At 45.3% G+C, this 22,848-nt stretch overlaps 2 protein-coding genes and 2 non-coding genes across 4 annotated transcripts in view; all 4 read left to right on the forward strand.

Moving 5' to 3' along the window:
* The window catches only part of LOC126548087 (peroxiredoxin-6-like), a 150,255-nt gene extending 127,912 nt beyond the window's left edge, over positions 1–22,343 (forward strand). Inside the window, exons 3-6 of the mRNA XM_050196184.3 lie at positions 11,481–11,624; positions 15,586–15,659; positions 17,190–17,262; positions 21,649–22,343. Of these exons, the coding sequence (XP_050052141.1) occupies positions 11,481–11,624; positions 15,586–15,659; positions 17,190–17,262; positions 21,649–21,783 (426 nt within the window). The 3' untranslated portion in view covers positions 21,784–22,343. The remainder of the gene's footprint in view (positions 1–11,480; positions 11,625–15,585; positions 15,660–17,189; positions 17,263–21,648) is intronic.
* TRNAK-CUU (transfer RNA lysine (anticodon CUU)) lies at positions 262–334 on the forward strand. The gene has a single exon. It is a non-coding gene; the product is annotated as a tRNA-Lys (tRNA).
* On the forward strand, positions 580–1,740 carry LOC140215502 (uncharacterized). The gene has a single exon (XM_072286019.1). The coding sequence runs from the start codon at positions 580–582 to the stop codon at positions 1,738–1,740; it is 1,161 nt and encodes a 386-aa protein (XP_072142120.1).
* On the forward strand, positions 5,917–5,989 carry TRNAK-UUU (transfer RNA lysine (anticodon UUU)). The gene has a single exon. It is a non-coding gene; the product is annotated as a tRNA-Lys (tRNA).
* Positions 22,344–22,848: the final 505 nt, after the last annotated feature.

The following is a 22,848-nucleotide window of genomic DNA, read 5'->3' on the forward strand; positions in this document are numbered from 1 at the left end:
AAAGAAAAAAAAGAATAGCTCAGTCGGTAGAGCGTTCGGCTTTTAACCTAACGGACCAAGGTTCGGGCTCGGGCGAGACCGTAACCTTTTCCCTTTTCTATGCGCACGAAAGTTTTCAATCCTTCTGAGCTGGTGCGAGTAGCTCTTTCTTGTAGACTATTGAGCTTTTAACCTAATGGTCCTGCATGATGGCTTAACTTTTTTTTCTTTTCCAATAGTGTGTTTTCTATGCAGGCGAAAGTTTGGCAGACTTGCTTGCAGGCCCGAGTGGCTCAGTCGGTAGAACATTAGGCTCTTAACCTAACGGTCCAGGATTCGAGCCCCTGCTTGAGTGAGACCGTAACTTTTTACCTTTTCTATGCGCACGACAGTTTTGAAATCTTCTGAGCTGGTGCGAGTAGCTCTTTCTCGTGGACTATTAGGCTTTTAGCGTAACAGTTATGGTTGATGGCTTAGCTTCTTTTTCTTTTCAAACAGTGCATTGTCTATGCAGGCGAAAGTTTGGGCAGCGTACCTTGCAGGCCCGAGTAGCTCAGTCGAGTCCACTTCCGTCTGTCGAAGAGAGCGGACGTGGTTATCATGTGCTCCGATGGGGCGGTGTTTGCGGCAATGAATAGCCGCGGTAACAGGAATGCGGCGCCTGCTGTACATGAGGATTACGAGGTCATCTTGCCTACATTGCCTACAGGTCGCACAGTTTTGAATACCATATTTTTACATGCCGATATTCGGGCCAGGCCTTATCGAGTTGAAGACTTCAGGGATACGTTGCACCGTCTGGCATTGCTCCCTGAGGTGCTAGCCTTGGGGGCGTACCAGATGAGTCACGTATGGGCCGTCACCTTCAAGAATGCGGAAGGCGTGAAGAAGGCTCTGACCATCGGTGAAATGAAGGTGAAGGATCGCCGCTGCGTTGTAGTTGACCCGGCGAATCAAGCCCTGCGCCTGAAGTTTCACTGGTTGCTTTTCAATGTTCCCGATGAAGATGTACGTGCTGCACTAGCCATGTTCGGGACGGTAACAGATGTCGTGAAAGAAAAGTGGCGTGTGAATGGCATCCACGAGAAGAGTACGATGACGCGGACGGTGAGCATTAAGCTTCATGCAGGCGTCAAGGTTGACGACCTCCCACATCAGCTTCGTGTTGGTGGGGAACTGGCGTTGCTAATTGCGCCAGGAAGAGCACCAGTGTGTTTGCGGTGTCACACCGCAGGACATATAAGACGCGACTGCCGTGTCCCTCGATGTACTCGGTGCCGTCGTTTTGGGCATGACGAGAGTTCGTGTGTAAAGACGTACGCAAGTGTAACAGGACCAGTTGGAAAAACTGACGCAGCAGAGCTCGTCATGGACGAAGCCGACGCGGAAGAAGCTGCAGGAACGTCGAGTCAAGTGACTCAAAAGGAGATGCGACCAGCAGACACGCCCTCGTATCCGCAAGAAAACGAACAGCAAGGAGACCATAGCCTTGTAGAAAAGCCCGACGTCAGGGAAGTGCCTGAAAAGACAAGTGTGAGCGCAGAATACGGTGAACCTTCAAAGGATCCAGCGAGCCAACACACGGAAAGCATGGACGTCACGGTACAATCCACCGGAGGCGCAGTCGGCAAACGAGGACGCGAAGCTACAACGGACGAGGCGGACAGACAAGACGTCGTTGGATCTGTGGAACCACCAACATTGAAGCCCAAGCCCAACATACCACCAGACAGAAAAGCGGTGTTGAAACCGTCAACGTAGCCGCGAGCTTCGACGCTCTGCGGTTCCTTAGGGACTACATCGACGCACATCAACTATCGAATAAGGACAATGATTGGAGCCTTCTGCCGTGCAACCCAAGCCGAAGCTCGAGGATTGCAGGCATCGGGAATAGGTTTGCTTCTTGGAAATAAGCTGCGGGTTTTCTGGTGTGCCTGCGCTCACGACGTATGCACCATGGCGTATATGTAATTTTAATATATGGCGAGAAATCTCAGCACAGCACTAAAAATTGCGACTATCAATGTTCCAGGCTTAAATGCTAGAAAGAAACAATATCAGCTACGTCACCTTTTCTTGGAGAACGACTTGGACGTAGTAGCTGTACAAGAGACGAAAATAGATAGCGAGGAACAAACTGACCGCATGGTGCTGCCTTTCCGAGCAAGGTACGATGTTTGTGTTTCTAATGCTTTCGAAACGTCAGGCGGATGTGCCATTTTTATTAGAAACAATTTAGGAATAGTTGTTGAGACCGTGCTTGTGTGCCAAAGTGGTAAATTTTATAGTGGATTTTCTTATGTCCGAGTCTTGCTGGCGAATAATCTGCCTATATGCGCCGAACGCCGAAAATGAAGGAGACGTGTTTTTTGAACGGCTGGAGCAGTACCTGATATGTGAAAGACAAATAATTACGCTTGGAGATTTTAATTGTGTTTGCTTAGTAGCTGATCGAGTGAAAAATGTCCCACTAAGGGATAAGAGTGCCTCACGATTTATTGCAATGGTGCAAGATCATAATCTAGAAGATATAGGAAATATATTATCTAATGGGACGCAGCCAGTCTTTACACACTACCAGCGTGCGAGCCTCGCGAGACTGGATAGGGTATACGTTTCATTGCATTTAGTAGCGGCGTGCCATAGTTATGCCGTTACACATGTGTCATTCAGCGACCATTGTTTGGTGTCAGTCACAATTGGGACGCATAAAGAGGCCTCGCGCTTTAATTGGAAAATGTGGCTATTTAATGACAAGCTGCTGCATAATGAATCATTTGTAGAGTGCGTAAAGGAAAAGTTCGAACAGCTATTCGCGAGAAGTGATGACGTGAAAGAACGGTGGGAGCTTTTTTACAGAAGAAATAAAGATTTGTGCAATAGAATAAGCGACTGTAATGAAATACGAAGAAAGAAAAAAGCAGAAAGAAATACGACGAGAATTGGATTTTATGTACAGAGTGGAAGCCGATAGGCCTGGTACATTCACAAAGCATATCAATGAACTTAAAAGCCAACTGGAGCTTATCGACAAAGATAAGTACAGAGGAGCGGTTATGCGAGCAAGAGCCGAAAAGCTATGGCTCGGCGAAACGCCCACAAAGCGAGCCTTTGCAGATGAAAAGGCTTACGCTAGGCAAAACGTAAAACGGAAAATAGGTTATAAGAATGAAGTCACTGACGAACAAGCAAAAATAGAGAGATCGTTTTTAGAGGACTAAGAAGAAGAAGCACGGAATAGTTCGAACGAGAGTTCCTTGCCAACATGACAAAACTAGATGATGTTGACCGCAAATGTCTGGAAGAACCGATCAGCCAGAAGGAAGTTGAAGAGGCCATTGACGATTTAGCTCGAGGGAAGTCTCCTGGACCTGATGGGTTGGGAGCGGCCTTCTATGGGGCCTTCAAAAAAGATGTGAGCCTAATTTTGCATCAGGTAATTCCTGAAGCATGTAAACGAAGATATGCACCACCGTCCTTTGGCCGGTCGCATATAGTGCTCATTCCCAAAACGGAAGACTCGGGGAAATTGCTGTCAGTAGGGTGTTACCGCCCAATAGCATTGACTAACGTTGATTGTAAAATATCTACTAAAATCTTGGCAAAGAGGTTACAGCGAGTTATAACACGAATTGTAGGACCACATCAGACTTACGGAATCAAAGGTAGATCAATCTACACAAATATTCATGTTGCACGAACCATTCTAAAATGTTGCGATGCGTGGGGGGAGCATGTAGCAATGCTGCAGCTTGACCTACAAAAAGCGTTTGATCGTGTATCCCACAAAATCCTTTTCGCTGTTTTTGATTATGTAAATGTTGGTTTGGTGCTTTTAGATGGAGTTAGGACGTGTTATGCTAGGTGTACCGCTAACCTTATAATAAATAAGGAGGTAGGTGAGAGCTTTCACGCACGCTCAAGTGTGCGCCAGGGGTGCCCTTTAAGTCCTTCATTATTTGCGTTATACCTTGAACCATTCTGCAGAAAAATTATAACAACAGTATTATGGGTTTTCGTTTGCAGTCAGCGGAAGTAAAACTGCTAATATATGCGGATGATATTGCTTTGTTCTGTAGCGATAAGGAAAGTGTCGCGCCCGCGGTAACGGACGTTTTATCGTTTTGTAAAATGACGGGTAGCGTCATAAACTTTGGTAAGTGCCTGGCGATATGGTATGGAACATGGGAAAACACCCCACCTATTTTTTTGAATGTGAAGTGGACCGTTGCGCCGACAAAGTACCTTGGGGTGCCGGTTGAGCACTACGAGGAGACTGCGGGATTCTGGGAAGATGAAACAAAGAAAGTGCAAGAAAAGAAAGTTAAATGGGGTGGCCGTAGTCTTTCAATATTTGCCCGCGCGACGGTCTGTAACCTGTTCGCAGTTGCAAAAGTGTGCTATGTATTGCAAGCATTGTCTATGACTAGATTGCGCGTGAAGCGTTTGCATAGGGTACTGGCAGTGTACGTATGGGGGTCAAAGTGGGAGCGAACCAGTCGAACAAATTTATTTCGATCCGTCATAACAGGAGGGCTTGGACTGACACATCTGTTCTTGAAACAGATAGTGTTTCGTTTTGCGTTTCTTAGAGAACAAAAAGACCCTTTCCTCATTAATGTGATGTAACTGAGACTAGGTACGGCTCTGCCTGAATTCATTATATCTAGTTGTGTTGTAAACAGTGGCCCTATGAGCGGATTTCTGAAAGAAGTGATATGGGCATTTCGGTTTCTGAAGGTACGCTTTTCGATGGAATACCTCAGTCACGTTCCTAAAAAACGTCAGTATAAAGTTTAAATTGATGTACGTAGTCTAGAAGCGTACGGTGAGGGGCTAGTTGGTATAGCATTACGAAATCCAAGAAAAAACTGCGCAAAAAAAGGGACAGGACACAGAAAGAACCGATGGAAAGAGGCGATGGTGCATTAAACCAGTTGTTAGTCTGCGCCCGTGTCGTGTGGTTCTTTCTGTGTCCTGTCCCTTTTTTTGCGCAGTTTTTTCTTGGATTTCGTGATGTACGTAGTACTGCCAGTACCGCTGTACAGATCGATGTTCATTCTAGGTACTGAAAGAAATGTGCTGAAAAGGGTAAAACGTATGCCTGTAAAGCCATCGGCAAAGTCTTTCTCTTTTCAACTACATTCCAATACACTACCAGTAAAACCGAGGCTTCAGGAAAGAGGTACTTTTATTACCTGGTCTCTAGACTGTTTACTATGCCATAAGCAAGAAACAATTGAACACATATTCATAGACTGCTGGGACGCCTTGTTTCACTGGGATGTCCTGCAGCGAACTATAGAGAAAGACTTGCCGATAACACCCTATGGCATCCGTTTTCTCCCAACGGAAAACGAAGGAGGAGTGCCTTACGACATGTTTATGTTATTAGGGTTGCACAGCCTGTGGCGCACGCGCATGGCCGTTAGACATGCGGATGTACATGCTCGAAGTACTCGTGAGTATTTTATTGAAAGTGTCTGTTACATATAAGAAGTTTACGATGCTCAAAATGAAAAACCAGAATGGATTAGATTATTAAACGAGCTTGCTATACTTGGGCGTTTTTAAAGCCACGTGCACACCAAAGACTGGTGGCACTTTTACCATTTGTAAAGTGTGTATATCTTGTATGTTCCATGAAAACGGTAATAAAGAAAAAAAAAGAGTACCTCAGTCGGTAGAGCGTTAGGATTTTAAACTAACGGTCCAGGTTTCGAGCCCCTGCTCGAGCAAGACCGTAACTTTTTTTTCCTTTTGTATGCGTACGAAAGTTTTGAATCCTCCTGAGCTGGTGCGAGTAGCTCTTTCTCGTGGACTATTAAGCTTTTAACCTAATGGTCCTACATGATGGCTTAGCTTCTTTTTCTTTTCTACTAGTGCGTATTTTTTTTTTTTTTTTGCAGGCGAAAGTTTGGGCAGCGTCTCTTGCAGGCCCGAGTAGCTCAGTTGGTAGAGCGTTAGGCTTTTAACCTAACGGTCCAGGGTTCGACCCCCTACTCGGGTGAGGCCGTAATTTTTTTTCCTTTTCTATACGTACGAAAGTTTTGAACCCTTCTGAGCTGGTGCGAGTAGCTCTTTCTCGTGGACTATTAAGCTTTTAACCTAATGATCCTACATGATGGCTTAGCTTCTTTTTCTTTTCCAATAGTGCGTTTTCTATGCAGGCGAAAGTTTTTGCCGTGTTCCTTGCAGGCCCGAGTGGCTCAGTCGGTACAGCGGTATGCTTTTAACCTATCGGTCCAGGGTTCGTGCCCTTTCTCTGGTGCCACTAATTCTTTACAGCGAAGCTGAATACCGCTACCATCCAAGGAAATTTTGGTGTCGTTGACATGGTAAGCAAGAAAGACTCCCCACACGTGGGCCGATCCGGTAGATAGTGCAATACCGGACCGACCCGCAGAGGAGGTGAAGCAGGTGTTAAGCACTTCCCATGCGTGGTCCGATCAAGGAAACAGTGCAATGCCGGGCCGACCCATGAACGGAGGTGACGCAGGCAATAAACACTCCCCATACGTGGGCTGGTGACGACGTTAGTGCAATACCGGCCCGAGCCGCGGAGGAGGTGGAGCAGGAATTAAGGACTCCCCATACGTTGGCCAATCCCGAAAATAGTGCAATACCGGGCCGACTCCCGTCGAAGGTGCAGTTCGCCATTAAGGGGCCCACATACACTGCTTCACTCGTCATACTTCTTCATAGAGTGGAAGGGAACAGCGTTTTGTTTTTCTTTTCTGTTTTGCATTGATTTCGCTTTTAGAAACAGATTACGCTATAAATGCAATGTCATTCACTGTTGTCTCATAGATTTAAATATGGGTTTAAATAAACTCTATATCTCATTTATCCGTAAGAGTAGGTGTAAGTGGGGAAATGCTCGCTAGCTCACTCACTTGCACACGCACACACTCACACAAACGCAAACACACTGAGATACGACAAATGCTCGCCCGCATTCGCATTTACACGCGGCCACGCATGTATACACGCACAAGAATGTACACACGCACGTACACGGAACTGCACGCAGACACAAACACGCGTATGCTCGCACATGCATACGCGCACTCCTGGGCACGCATATTCAAATACTGAGACACAAACACGCGCGCACACGCAAATGCAAGTACACGCGCGCGCACGCTCAAGGTGTGCCACACCCGTAAACACTCCCTTCCCTGTTGCATCACAAAACCTACGCGTGCAAACATACTGAATGACACTCGCTCTGTAATTACGCTCAGAACTAAAATTATGGGGTTTTACGTGCCAAAACCACTTTCTTATGAGGCACGCCGTAGTGGAGGACTCCGGAAATTTCGACCACCTAGGGTTCTTTAACGTGCACCTAAATCTAAGCACACGGGTGTTTTGGCATCTCGCCCCCACCGAAATGCGGCCGCTGTGGCCGGGATTTGATCCCGCGACCTCGTGCTCAGCAGCCCAACACCATAGCCACTGAGCAACCACGGCGGGTCTCGTTAAGCACTACAGCTGTAATAAATTGCTTTAGGGTTTAAATTTCGTGCTTCTTCACATCAAGGTGCCCTCTGCGGAGAGGGTGCAAAACTATTTGCGCCTGTCGTGTGACATAACCGCCGATCCCCAACCAAAACACAGCTTTAACACACCACCAACGTTCGGACTAAGTGCCATAAATGCATATATTGTTACAAAAGACTACCCTTCTTGCAGACAGTTGAAACATCTTGATACTCGGCTATTATGTAGAAATAAAAGTGTTTAAAATTTTATCCATTTAGTTATGCATGTGTATTGCCTTGAAGTTCCACAGAATGGTCACGTGCAATGTCCAGAATTCCTGAGTATGTCCACGCTACAAGCCACGATATTATTTTTTTTAACGTAACACAAAGACATGCGCATGCTTGTTGTTATGTTGTCCAAGGAATAAAATCTCATAATAAAAGCGAAGACTTCACAAATAAACAACCCATTGCTACGTTTTAGGAAGTAAAAATAGAAAATATGATATTTGAAGAGCCCTCCTGAAAAAACCAAAACTGAAACCAAATCTTGAGTTTTGTGTTTCGGCCATCTGGTGGGAGATTATCGAACTCAGTCCTACGTGGCGTTGAAAGAAAGCATCACTGCCAGCATGTTGCGGAACTATAGGTGCGAGGGATTAAAGGACTCGGCCCCGGTTGCTATCATTTCTGCAAGTGATACGCTCAGGTTTTTATATATGCCACGTGAACTTGCACAACTGTGTTTCAAAAATCGATTTTGGAAACAGTGTTACGCCATGTGTAAAGAGTCGAAATAGGCATCAATCGAAAGCTGAGTCTCCGGGCTATATACGCTACATCGTTTTTTATAATACACGCCGTAGTTTTATCAAAGATACCCTTTTTGTCTGGAAAATGAGTATAAGTTTTCGTCGTTTCCACAGGCTTCCATTGCTGAACCTTTGACCGCTCTGGGAACAAAATTCTTGCTTGCCAAAGAGGGATCACTGCATGTGGCTCGTGTGGATTGTCTTCCAGAACATGTCTGCTACCTGCCTTTTTCAATATACGACCTGCAGCTTTTGTTATTCGCGAAAAACCTGCTCGTTCCATTGAAAACACGCTAGTATCGTGCCGGGGCCGCTTGGGGCGCTAGTTGCTACGCTGGTACGTAAGAGAAATTGTAGAACTCTTTCTACATTACCAAAGCCGGAGATAAATGCGTTAGTACTGCGTCGCTCAGCCTAACAAAATATGAGATAAATTTTGTACATAAGCACCTATACTTGAAGGCCGTACGCACGCGTTTCAACTGTTTGGGTATTGTTTTTTTTTTTTTTGACATGTTATAAAAACTGTGTGATCTTTCAATAAATTTTGCAGTTGGCAGTACAGCGCTCGTCCTGTTGTGTGTGTTTTCGATTGTTGTCTCCGTCTTCTTCTCGCTGCTTCAAGTTTTACTCAAGACGAACGAATTGGCCCAAATCAAGTTGCATCTACTGAGACAAAGTATAGGACGCGTAGCACTGCACTGCTGCCCTGTGTCCAACAAAAGCCGTTTGCAACAACAGCTATACTTTGCAGTCGACGAGGGAACGGAAGTTTCCTAGTGGCGGCTGTAGAGATTTCTAGAATACCGCTAGCTCTCTACCTACTGTCAACGCTACAACACTTTGACAATGTGCCAACTAGCACGCAGACGTACAGCTGGCAGCTTAAAACGTCAGTCAGAATTTCCCATGTCGCCACTTCGCCAGATAGAAGAGCGCTTGGAAAGCCTAGTAAGACTCGGCGACTGCCGTGACCGATGGTGAAAGCTGAGCCCAAGTAAATGTTTAAATCAGAGCTCGAGAGAGAAGGCCATTGATACATACTATACTTGATAGACTATGAGATGTAGGTTAAGCTTCAGAACAGAAACGTGACCAGGGAACGCGCGTTCGGAGGGAAAGGTGTTTAAGGCAACGCGAGAGCGTCCCCGAAGCTAGACTCTAGTCATTGCCCATCTTCAGTTTGCCCCACGCAATCACGGTCTCAGCCCGCCACCAGAGTCTAGCACTCCGAAACACTGACCCAGCCTTTCCATTCCCCCACATATGTCATGGGCAATCGTATAACCCAACTAGTTAATTCTTAATGCTTTTCGAATGTTCGCGCTTAGATGTCCCCCGCCCTTTTTGTACCTAAACCAGCTGTAAATGGCCCAATGTTGCCTATATGGAGCGTATTCTGTGTCCGGCTTCACAAGTGTCCTGCATATTTCGTCGAGAAACAAAAAGAGGTTGCAGCATGTGTAAGTATAACTGTAAGTTGTGATTGTCCGCATGTCAGAGCAATAAATTTCCTTCGAAGCGTAATGAGCGGCGCACGGCTGCACAGTCTAGCATAATGGGGGCAATTTCTGAGGAGGCACTGGAACGAAAGCGAAATTGGGAGACGGGCTGTGGAGACGAGAAAGTTTTCTCAGAGAACAAAGCCACCCCTTTACACGTGCAGTATTGGCAGTGAACGGCGCCTGGGAGGCCGTCGGGACGCGAGTTCCCACAGACACCTTCGCTGGCAGTCTTCGCGCCTAGAAGGATACGACTCCGGCGTGAGAGTCGGCGCGCATATGTCATCCTCGTGCCTTTCCACCGGCAATATGCGGCGCGGGCTCCGATGACTGGCATTCCACGGGCAGACCAGCGCAATGAAGGTGGCAGGCGCAAGAGACATTTCCCACGCGGTGTCATGTGCGCATTGCGCGGACAACAAGGTCGTGTTTGTTTGTCTCGATATGAAAAGAGGCGCAAGCACAGCGCCTTTAACCGCAGCGGGTGGGAACCTGCGTGAAGTAAGGGAATACTGCGTCGATCCTCGATAACGCAGTTCCCTGGCGCCGGTGCGCATCAACGTTCGGTCAGGCTTTGTTCCAGACACTCGTCTGTCGTATAACCGTCTGTCTGCGCGCTAGCTTGAGAGTGGTATGCCGGCCTTATTCTGGTCTTCAAAGGAGTGACGTAAACCATAATCGGCAACATGAATGTTGACAATGACAACCAAAAACTACTACTACTACTACTACTATTACTGCAATCATTACAATTACAACAACGCCGACGACGTATATTGTCGGACCGGAAGTAGGCGCGAACGACAATAAACAAGAGTGGACCACTCCTTGCGCGTAGTTGCTTGAAGTTGTGATGCGCGATAGTGGCGTAAAAGGGAGGTTGTATGTGGTTGAAAGTCCAAACCAAAAGTTAAGCGATTGTGGATGAGTCGCACCACTCTTGCCCACACTGGTTAATGCGAGAAGGCAAATGCGCCTTCTAGTTTATTTTCTAGTATTCACCACATATATATATATATATATATATATATATATATATATATATATAGTACGCGTATTGATAAAATAAAATAACATAAAATAATGTTTTTTTTCCTAATTTTTAATGATCCGCTTGTTAGTGCAAACAGTGTTTCATAATTTGAGTTTTTTGTGAGTGTTTTCGATATACCCAATCAAAGAGTCAGTTTTCATTAGCATATATGGAAGCGATTGAGGCTCGCGACGAATGGAAAGACGAACTGGTATGGATGCTGTAGTGGCTGCTTTTTCTGCAAGAGTTTGCGTGCTTCACCGCAACGCAGTAGCCAGACGGTGGCATTCGGCTACCCGACAGGATTTCGACAACCATCACCGACAGCGCAACCTTAAAAAACAATCTGACAAAATCAACATGGTGCTTTTACAGAGAGTGCTTGGAGAAAAATGTGAGAATTCGTTAATTATTAATATTTAATTGTGCGGCTTTACGCGCCAAAACCACGATATGATTACGAGGCACGACGTAGCGGGGAAACTCTGGATTCATTTTGACCACTTGGGATTCTATAACGGGCACCTAAATCTAAGTACACGAGCGTTGTTGCATTTCGAACTCGAACACCATAATCAACGACCAAGCAATCAGCCATCTACTCCTCCGTTTGTGCTTTACATACAGTAAGCTCTCTGTCTGGCGCACGGTATTTACTGCGCAGGACATCATCGCGTTCAACGACCTGCGCATGAACGACCTGCCGTTTCCAATCATATCGGACGAGAAGCGGGAGCTGGCCGTGCAGCTGGGAATGCTGGACCCCATTGACAAGGACAACGAGGGCATACCGCTCACCTGCCGGGCGGTGCGTATACACATGCCTGCCCTAAACGAGTGGGCGCACACTTAAAAATGGCCTCATTGCGCCAGAAATATGCTCGCATTTATGCCCGCGCCGAAAAGCATGCAGTCGGAAGATGAATATTTTAGTTGCTGTGTGTTTTTCGGCCGAATACGCGAACGAAAGTATGACGTCCACTGTCGCATAGTGCTACTTCTGTAGGCCAATAGAGAGTTTTAGCGGAGCGTTTACGGTCCGCTCCGCTCAGACCGGCCTATCACAACAATTGGCATGCAGCCGCTCAGCAAAACGCTACCGGGAACACTGACGCGCGTGCGCACAGCACACATAGCGGCAGCGGAACGTGGGACGCTGACCACGTTCCGCTAGGAACCTGATTTAGCGGTGCGTCAGGGAGCGTGTAGTTGCTTTCGTAATCGTTTTACCGCCAAGCTGAGAGCACGTCAGTGGCATCTCTGGAAGACGCTCTTGTTAGATAAGCGAAATAAATGCATTCTGTGCAGCCACCGGTGCGCGTGAAACGTGTACGGAGCGGAGCGCAAGCAAACGCTCTGCTAAAACTGTCTAATGACGTCACAAATCTATAGACTTGAAAGACGGATCGCCGCAGCACTCTGTCTTGTTTGGTCTACTCGTTTGTCACGTCTTTGCGCCGGAAATATCACTATATGTCCGACATATTTTTGCCCAACACTACGTTCTAGCAGGCAGAAAATCGACGGAGGGCTAAACTTATAAAGGGCGCCATGCCGACTGCTTTACTGTGATATATATACCCTACTCTGCAATACTATACGCCCCTGATGACCTGCAACACGTTTTGGGCGACTGCTGCCACTATGCGTCAGAGAGAGAGTCTTCGAAGGCGCCACTGCACCTTCAACGAGTCTCGAGCATATAACTGAGGGCACATCGCGGCCCCTGGCAAAGCACACCCCGTGTGTTACGCGCCACTAAAGCGCTGCTGACGTTCATGCGGGCCACGACGTTTAACGAAACTTTGTATGTATATATATATATATATATATATATATATATATATATATATATATATATATATATATATATAGTCATATCATAAGAAGCCAACAAACACTGACACCAAGGACAACATAGGGGAAATTACTTGTGCTTGATAATTGAAATAAAGAAACGATAAATTAATGCAAATTAGAGTGGATGAGTGGGAAAACAGCGCCGTGGTAGCTCAATTGGTAGAGCATCGCACGCGAAATGCGAAGGCTGTGGGTTCGGTTCCCACCTGCGGCAAGTTGTTTTTTCATCCACTCTAATTTCCATTAATTTATCGGTTAATTACCGATAAATTACCGTACAATGTTATTCAAGAATAAATAAATTATAGGGCTTAACATCCAGAAATTGCACAGCGCGCTATGAGACACGCCGTAGTGAACGGCTCAGGATTAATTTTGTCCACCTGGGATTCCTTCAACGCGCACGCGCACCCAAAGCATGGTACACAATAGTTTTTGCATTCCACCCCCTTCGGCCGAGAACCGAATCAGCGACGTCGGGCTCATTATTATTATTATTATTATTCGAAACGAAAACACACGTACATAATGAACAGAGATGGAAATAGGGAAGGAACAGGCTGGCAACAGACTCCGAAAAGTGAAATATAAAAAAAGGAAATAGAAAGAGAGAAATAGAAAAAGTAAATAGAATAGAAGAATGGAATAGAGACTGAGAAATAGAAGAAGTGAAATACAGGAAGCAATTGAGGGAATTAAAGAGGAGAGATAAAGCAAGTTGCCAGGCCACAAAGGCTAAAGTAAAGCAACGACAAGTAATAATTTGCGCAAGTCGGAACAGAGCACGCATATGCATGAAGGTACAGAAAAGCCGTACTAAAAATAAGATAATGTGAAAATATAAAAAAAAAAACAAAATTAGCAAAAAGCTTTCGTCCCTCGCGAAGTGCCTCCCAAACGGGAAGCCAAGCCACTTTCTTGTGGGAAAGTCAACCAGTCGCGATGGAAGAGGTGGAGAGGGGGGGGGGGCGTATTCATGGATTCATATTCAGCTAGCCTGGTCGCGTTGAGAAGCACAATCATTCGGATACAGGCAATGATCGAGGCTCGTGCACTGCAGGCCAACTTTTAGCGCCTTGTAGCCAGCTAAGTAGCGACGTGCGCTGCGCAAGGAAAGCAGGACGCTCTGATATAAGGTGCTCAAGGAATCGCGATAAGCACATGATGAACTGTCCACACGTCCTTGCCGGTATGAACTTCACACACCAGGACAGGGCCAACCCTTAAGTCATACAGCTCTAGCTTCGCAAGGCAACCCTCGACAACGAACACGCGGAAGAAACGATCCGCTTGCGACACGCTGATCTGAGTGCTGCTTCAGGAGGTATCAATGAATCAACAAACGAGCGTCGTCAAGTCTACACAGAATTTCCGGCAGCCCCTTTTCCTGAGATAACAATTGGAAGCGAGTCGATCAATGTCCCTTTCCGGCAATACCCACGTGCGAAAGTGTCCACTGGCCAGCCCCATGAGACGTAATTCTGCTGGCGCACTCAGTGACGCTACGTGTAACTGCATGACCAGCATCAAATCTCTGCAGTCTTCTAAAGGCAGAGCGGGAGTCCACAGGAATGACGACCTTCGATGTGCTCAACTCCTCTTACGCATACTTCAGGGAAGCATCAATCGCTGCCAGCTCCCCATTTGTTGATGATGCTGAACGCGGTATGCAAAACACCCGTCGGATGCCAGTCGAAGGGCAGAAGAAAGCTGTAGAGGCGCCTTGACCGTCATTGTGTACAGATCTGTCGGTAAATACTTTAAGATAACCTCCAAATCTTTCGAATAGGTGTGACTGGGTTAATTGGAAAAGCACCAGAACAGGCAGCTCAGACTTTTTGTGTATTTCAGGAATACAAATATCAACTGCGAATAGACATTTTCTGAATTCTACCGGAGGTGTAACTGAAGTAGCACCTTCAGCACTGCCAGCAATAAAAATAATGATGATGATGATTAAAATAATGATATTAATAACATTATTAATTGTAATATTATTAGTAATAATATAACGTAACATAATGTAATAATCAAAATGAATTATTGTTTGCTTCACGCTGAGTCGTATACGGTGCAGGAGGCCAGCAGAAAAAGTCGGAAAAAAAGCTGTAGGCCCCGGCATCGGCACTACGTTTGGCTTCAACTAATGCCGCCATTTCCCCCATTCGAGAGGACGTAAGCTGCAAGCTACCCGCCGTGGTTGCTTAGTGGTTTTGGTGTTGCGCTGCTAAGCACGAGGTCGCGGGATCAAATCCCGGCCATGGCGGCTGCATTTCGATGCAGGCGAAATACAAGAAAAAAAAACATCCTTGTATTTAAATGCAGGTTAAAGAAGCCCAGGTGGTCAAAATTATTATGGAGTCCCCCCCACCCCCCACTCCCTACTACGGCCTGCCTCAAAATCAGGCCGCGGTCTCGGCACGTAAAACCCGGCATATATACATATATTTTAACACTGCAAGCAGACCAGATAGCTATACATCACATCGAGCGTCCGTCCCACGCATTGTATGGCCCAGCCCTTAAACGTTGATTCAACTCAGCAGTTCAACACGACAGCCACGCACTGAGCCGCCGCGCTGCGTCACATTGTTGTTATAGAAATGCAGAAAGTTCGCAGGTGCAGTAGCGTACACATTTCCGAGGAACATTGACACTTCAGTAACCAAAAATATTAATGCACTGTATTGTAAGGACGTTTGGCCACTGCGATGCCGTCGATGCAGGTTGCTGTTCTTGCTTTGCCCCCTCGTTGCAAATCACTTCATGGGACCAGGCTCGCTGCGGAGTCATTGAGGCGACAGTGCTAGACTAACGGATTATTAAAAGTATATGTTATAAATGACCCGTGGTTGCTCCTTACACCATTCATGACATTTTGTGTTTTTTGTTCCCTTTTGATCCGATAGGTATTCATTGTAGGACCTGACAAGAAGTTGAAACTCTCTATGCTGTACCCAGCCACCAGTGGGAGAAATTTTCCGTAAGTATGTACGCCTGGAATGTGTAACCTTCTGGAATGTGTTTCTGTTTGCGCAAGGCTGTCATGTTCACTTCACTTTTCATGTAAGACCAAAGTCAGCGTTGACAGCTTTGGTGTAGGCCTACTAAAATACAATAACAATAAAATAAACAAGAATACCACAACCAAACTGTAAAACTACGAGCAAATTGTAAGGGCTCTTCTTCAAATCTGAAAAAAACTCTTAAAAACTCAAATACGCAATTTCTTTTAAAGAAATACGCGTAAATGCAGTAAACGATCCACAAACCGGGAAAATGGAATCTAGTACCGTTCGTATTCAACACGAAAGTACATTGAAACTGTTTTTGGTCCAAGAAAAAGAGAAAAAGTTGATACTGTACCGCCCGTGGGTTATGTGCTACATATCGCGGAGGATGAATTTCATCGAGACATTTGCGAAATGAAATGTGCGCTTAGTTATTTCCGAAAAAGATATAAAGAATACGTTCTGCCGTAGAAACTGTGCTTGTTGCTCACAGTATCTATATTGGCGCTGGTTGTTAATGTCCTTAATTCATGGGCATTATTTGTTGATGTAGACACAACGCAAAGCTAGGTAAGAATTCACTTCTCAAGGGAAGGCACATGCCGACCGCGAAGACTGCCTGGTAGCACTAGGAGGAAGCATGTGGGAGTCACACTTGCAAATAATCAAACGTTTATTTTTAGTCGCAGCGTCTCGTTCTCCCGCCTAGCTCTTTCATTTTATCCCGGGTCTTGTATGTCAACGGAACACTGCACTCTTTAAAATAGAAATTTCTATCTTGTATTTTACAAAGTAAAGTTCCGTCCCTTTCAGTGTCGACAAAATCGAAATGCTAAGAATGGTCCGCATTATGCTTTTTTTCCCCAGTAGGCAAAAAAAAAAAAAAAAAAGTGGCAGTGATGTGCAAGTTCTTGCCTCACTTTTGTCCTACCTTTATTCTGAACACGCGTTGTAATTTTTCGCACAATACCTTAGCACTTCTATTTATAACAGAAACATCTATTTATGTTCATATTTTAAAAAGGACGCTATGGGGTGCACAAAAGTCAAACTCTCTTGCACAGTTGCGTGCTTTTTGTTTGTTTGTCTTTCAATCGGCATTTTTCAAAACATTGGTTTCATAGGTTTTGCGTCTTTTCCTAAGGAATTGGGGTAACTTCTTTAATCGAGGAGAGAGAGGGACTATAAAACAGGAAGGTAGCGCAGTTAACAGGAATAGCATGTGGTTGACTACTCCACGGGGAAAGATGGGACGGGGAAACGAGGGATATTTCGGGAATGCACGCGCGCACAGTGGAACTGTCATGCAGTGAAAGGTGGTCACGTGGGCCTTGACCACGGACAGAAATAAAAGGTTATGGCTCCTTCACAGCTTTATACGCCGATGAGTGTTCGAGTATTTTGTAGACAAGTCACCCTGACATGGGCTGATCGGGGGAGAAAACACAAAAGAGAATAGGGCCAGTAAAAGTGCATGATTACGAATGACATTTCTTTCACAGAGAACTCTTTCGAGCTGTGGCATCCCTCAAGCTCACCGAAGAGAAGAAGGTGGCTACTCCCGCCAATTGGATGGTGAGGAAGATTGAGAAACTTGAAGAGTGTGTTGTTTGAGAGGTGTTTCAAAATCGCTTGCAAAGTTTAATATGTTTAATATCGCGCTAATGCAAATTTTAGTGCGCGATGTTTGAAAGTGCTTCGTCCTAGTAATATGCCGCTAAAAAAAGCAATTATTAATTCTTTGTCTCTGGGTAGTAGGATAACGTAAGCTCACCATGACCAATTGAACAATTAACATGAACAATTTGAACAAAGCCGCAAATAGTCGCGACAGTCAAAGCTCTCGAATGAAAAGCAAAGTGCTTTCGCTGCCATTCCATATTCGCAGAGTGGAATGGTTGTCATTTTTTGCGTTGCGAGTCTGGCGTCGTTGCTCGTTCGGAGGTACCCGGGCTTGCGATTGTCGTTTTCGTTCAGCATCGCGGGAACGTTCTTCGTCGGTGATCGTTTCGCGCCGGCGCCGTTTACATTCTCGTTGCTCTTCCCTCCGGCGCTCCTCGTACGCATGTTGTTCTTCGGGTGTACCAAATATACGTGTCCGCCCCATCAATCACGCAGCTGTCTTTTAGCGCCGATACCTATCCTGCTTAGATACTGCGATAACCGGGACTTCACGCTATTGTTCAAGGGGAGCGTTCTAATCTGTTCCGCATTTTTATATCGGCGCCGCCACACTGCACCCGCATGGGTTTGTTAGAAATCGCGAAGTCCGTTTCTGTTACCGGACGCCGAAAAAACTACGGAAGGTAAGTCATATACAGCTATCGCTGTAAAAGTCAGGATGCCAGAAAAACCACGCCAGACCGTACGTGAAATGTGCGACGGGCGTTATATACGACATACGAGATACCGCTGAAATGTGGGAAGTCCCACGTGGGTCAAATGGAGAGATGTGTCAATGACTGGGCACGGGAGCATGAATTGTCTATAATGGACAAAAGTAATGAGCATTCTACGCGTTGCATGGTTTGCTTGGCAGGTAGCTGTCAGCTACTATACTGCGTGAGATTAAAATAATTGGCAGAAGCAGTGATACGTTAGCAAGAGAACTCTTGAAGACACATCACATAAAACAGAGAGGCACGAGTTGCATTAGTGATACGTCTGTTTTTCTGTTTGACAACGAAGTGCAGCTTTTAAAAACATCCTTGTAATTGCTCTATGCGACACTGATGTACGCATGCGCATTGTTTGATTCTCCCCGATCTACTGTAAGAAAAAAAAATTAAATATTGGGGTTTTACGTGCCAAAACCACCTTCTGGTTATGAGGCACGCCGTAGTGGAGGACTTGGTAAATTTGGACCACCTAGGGTTCTTTAACGTGAACCTAAACCTAAGTACACGGGTGTTTTCGCATTTCGCCTCCATCTAAATGCGGCCGCCGTGGCCGGGATTTGATCCCGCGACCTCGTGCTCAGCAGCCTAATACCATAGCCACTGAGCAACCACGGCGGTTAAGAATAAAAAACAGTTAAAGTACAGCGCTCGACCTATCGTGTCCTACTTTTCTTTCTAAGTCTTCATTTTCTTGTTAGCGTAACAATGCGTTCATTTGCCTTGATGTCGATGCATCGTCGACATACAGTGCGGAACCCACGAGGACAACCACAGACCACAACGTGTTTCTGTGTCGTTGTACTTGTTGCTTCGACACTTTGTGTTAGTGGCGAACATTCCAGGTGAAGCCGAAAACACTCTGACGCGTTTCGACTTTCGCACATACCGCCTATTATCATTTTTTTCGAAAGAATTTCAAGGAAGACAGTTGTTTCAGATAACACTGTTCCGCCTCTTAGGTGGATTGCAGAAAAGTACATAAAGTGTTCGCATACAAACGACATCGTCGGGTTAGTTAAAAATCATGGCTCCCCCGAATACCTTTTTAATCATTTGCTTTAGTGTACATCTTGAAACTGCAGAAATGAAGTCTTGTAATAGTAAGGTATATTCCATCTAGCCGGTACTCCGAGACTAGCGAAATAGTTCTCAAGATATGCTTAAAAACACGTTGGCAACCTCGTTAGCTTCGTAACGCGCCAAAAACGAATTTGGGGTACTAACGGAAATGTCCTCTATTTACACACATGCGCGCGCGTGGGCGCGCGAACAGGCACCATACATGCACAGAAACACACACATACACACGCATACCCACGCAAGCACGCACACACTTATTATATGCATTTCTCGTTGTTGACCTTATCGTTAAGTGGCTAATGCCTAACACATGTGCCAACTGGTTATGTATCAATACTATGATGAACTTAAGTAGTAATTCGTTAAGTATATTCACGTTTCGATATAGCGACATATGTGACAGGGCTCTGAAGTGGACTGAAAACGAACAACAATGAGATACGTGTTGTGCTTGAAGTATCGTATTGTATAAATAATCTGCGATAAATGTTCTGTAATGCTAAGCTACTTGCGACAAACTGGAGGACGTATGCGATCCAAATTCATAAATTTTGTCTCGTTGTTCTTCATTAAATGATGAGACCTTGAGAAGGTAGGCCACCGAAGGGCCGGCTATCTCAATCGTCAATTATAAGCTCCATCAATGTACACGAAAAACAAAAAAGCAGTAAGGAAGAATAGCGGAGGACTATAACATCACTTAACTCAGGCATAGCCCTCTATACGAAATGTAAATTCAGAGCGCGCTGTATCAGCGACATGGCGAATGTCTTGTCCCAACGTGCGCTAGCAGAATAGTATATCGGTACAGTCACAGCATGAAAAACAAAACACAGCGAACAATAAAACACATATGTAATAAAATTGCTAGTGCCAGTTAACATAAACATGTATGAAGTCAGATATTGAGATCACAACGAAACGTCTATAAAAGAGACTGCGCAAAGTGCCTATCTATCAGAAAGACACGAAGAGTTTTGAAAGCGTGTCTTTCTTTGTCTAGGCACGGCCAGGGACCAAGAAATTTCTCCACACTTTTTCCACAGTTAGAAGTTCGGAAGACAGTGCGGGAGGGTGAGACAAGGTTTATGACAGAGGAGAGCCTCGACAGGCGTCCTTTATCGTAACTTTTTCGAACCTTGTGTGCAATGCCGTAGACAACAGCTTTCATCAATTCCAAATGGAAAATTAAGATTTATTTAAATTAAATTAAGTCAAATTATGCTAAACTAATTAGGCGTAACATCATGCTAGATGCAGACGTCACCATATATGCCAATTGTATACAATAAATTGTTGACACTGTTTTTAGAGAACACTGATGCATTGTGTGAGACGTACTGCTGCGTCGTCACAGGCGACGGAAAATGAGTGGGTTGCACATTTTAAATGCCACGAGACGACGCAGCATTCCAGGATTAAAAGCGAAGGCGAAGTACCGCCATGTGATGCTAAACCTGTATCTACGTATTTAGGAAAACAATAGACCCTTTTATGAGAACGAACGAGAGAAATTTACTCTCACTCCACATATGTGGAAGTGTTTCTGTTACCGTGTGCCTGTGCAATCTCATCAAGCAAGTCCTTTTTGTAGAATCGTAACAGAGAGGTTGAAAACAATAACTTACTTTAAAAGGCGTTGTGTCACTAGGATTATGTTCGGTCCGAGGAGCAGAAGCCTTGTATCACTGGGCCACATCGTGTTCCTAACGTTCGTTCTATACTATCAGGCGCGAAAACACGATACGTGTGAACAAAACAAAATCTATTTCACGTGCAAAATGCGTCCTGTAAACGCACTACAGCGAATCTGTCAATTTTAGGTTGCGTGTGCAGACCATGAAGGATTATTGTGCTGTAAAATTTCAGTTCTGGCTGTATCGCAGTCAGACAGCTGCGTTTCAGCGTGTAGTTTGCCAGCTTTTTCGCGCACGTTGTTCACTTCCGATATGATAAAATTTCCAGTCATGCTGTTCCTCCAATTGTATATAGGCCTTCGTTGAAACTGCTGCATTCCTTTAACACACCTACCGTATTAAATGGTAAGATTTTGCCATGAAGAATTTTCTTAAGGCGCCCAATCAACGAGGGGCACTTTCAAGGAGGGTTCACGAGTAGTAAGTTACTCGTTTATGTGGAACAGGTGGCAGGTTTATTTAGGACATTGCTAGTCTTCACGCCTAAATGTCTTCGTGTGTGCACTTATTCTTGGTTCATTTAATAGGTGTAAGAGTTTCGACAAAATTGGCGACTTTATTTCCCGTTGCACTCCCGACTCCCCATCATTTTGTACACGTTGGAATACTTAACGAATTCGTGTTCATTGAAGTGACAAGAGAGAGAGATAAATAATTTCGCAATTTACACACTGTCAGTGTATTATCGCACGAAACAACTTGAATTCTGTAAAACTATGGCAAAATGCTCTTATTTTGTAATCATAAGCGCACTCTCCTCTTTTTTCCGGTGACGAACTCCGCAGCCGGGTGAGGCGTGCATGGTGATTCCAAGCGTGAAGGACGAAGAGATCCCGCTGCTGTTCCCCAAGGGCGTCACGTCCTACAATGTGCCATCGGGCAGAAAGTACATCCGCGTCACACCCCAGCCTGACCCTTGATGCGGCCGTGGACCGGCTGCACTTCCGCTGCACCGCAGACTCCATATTCCTGCATTACTTGCGAGATTTCAGTGCACTCACGCACGCGTAGAAAACTTCACGCACACCAGGTGCTATACGTAGTGTGTAAGCTACATGCACGTGCTTGCTTGAAAAGTATCGCGTCACTTATACGCAAGTAGGAAGAAAATTACGTCCCCGCGTCTCCCGAGAGACAATGTCGCATGGCATATAGCACGAGAGATAAAAGAAATAATTAGCGAGTGCTCAGTCTCTGCCACGTAAACAGGCAGCCGCGAAATAAGGACGCATTGTACCAGCTTGTTTTGCGGCACTAAGTCCCCCCAATAAATCGCAAATGCCAGATCTGTCCTGAAATTTACTGAAAAGCTGCTGTATAATGAAAGGCTCTAGCTTAGCATCGCTTCGATCTTCTCGCTACACTGACAAGCAACCGATAGTACGTTACTTTGTCAGCTGCCTAATGTATATGGGATTTGTTGATATGAAGTGAAGAGCACTCGCGCCCAATATATATATATATATATATATATATATATATGTATATATATATCAGTGCACCACTGCTGCTTGCATTTCTTCTTCTTCGTTAAACAATAAATCAATAAATAGTAAATATCTGTGTTTTAACTCCTCGCACATCAAGTGGACCTTTACTGGCATCTGGCCTTTCGTACAAAAAAGAAAAAAAAACTGATAGAGCGTATTCCGCTTTCCGATACCATGTTTGGAAACATCGCGGTAGCATTGGTTCCGTAGCGACCATCCGTCACTTTGTCGCCGTCGTGGGGGTCATTGCTAGACTCCGGAAATCCACTTTGCTTTACTGTGGGGGTCATTGCCCCTGCCCTATCTTGGAATTCTTAAGGAAAGCGGCTGCCCGACTGGGGCGCCACCATGCCACTTGGCAAACCTGCTTTTACTTTTGAATGTCCTTGTCAAGGCGTCCTTCTCAAGGTTACTGTCCTTCTCAAGGCGTCAAAACGCGTATTCCTTGCCTCCGCCAAACAGAGCTCATAACAAATGGCGAACCAGGTCATTTAC

This window comes from Dermacentor andersoni, chromosome 1, assembly GCF_023375885.2.
Source record: "Dermacentor andersoni chromosome 1, qqDerAnde1_hic_scaffold, whole genome shotgun sequence".
Lineage (NCBI taxonomy): Eukaryota > Metazoa > Arthropoda > Arachnida > Ixodida > Ixodidae > Dermacentor > Dermacentor andersoni.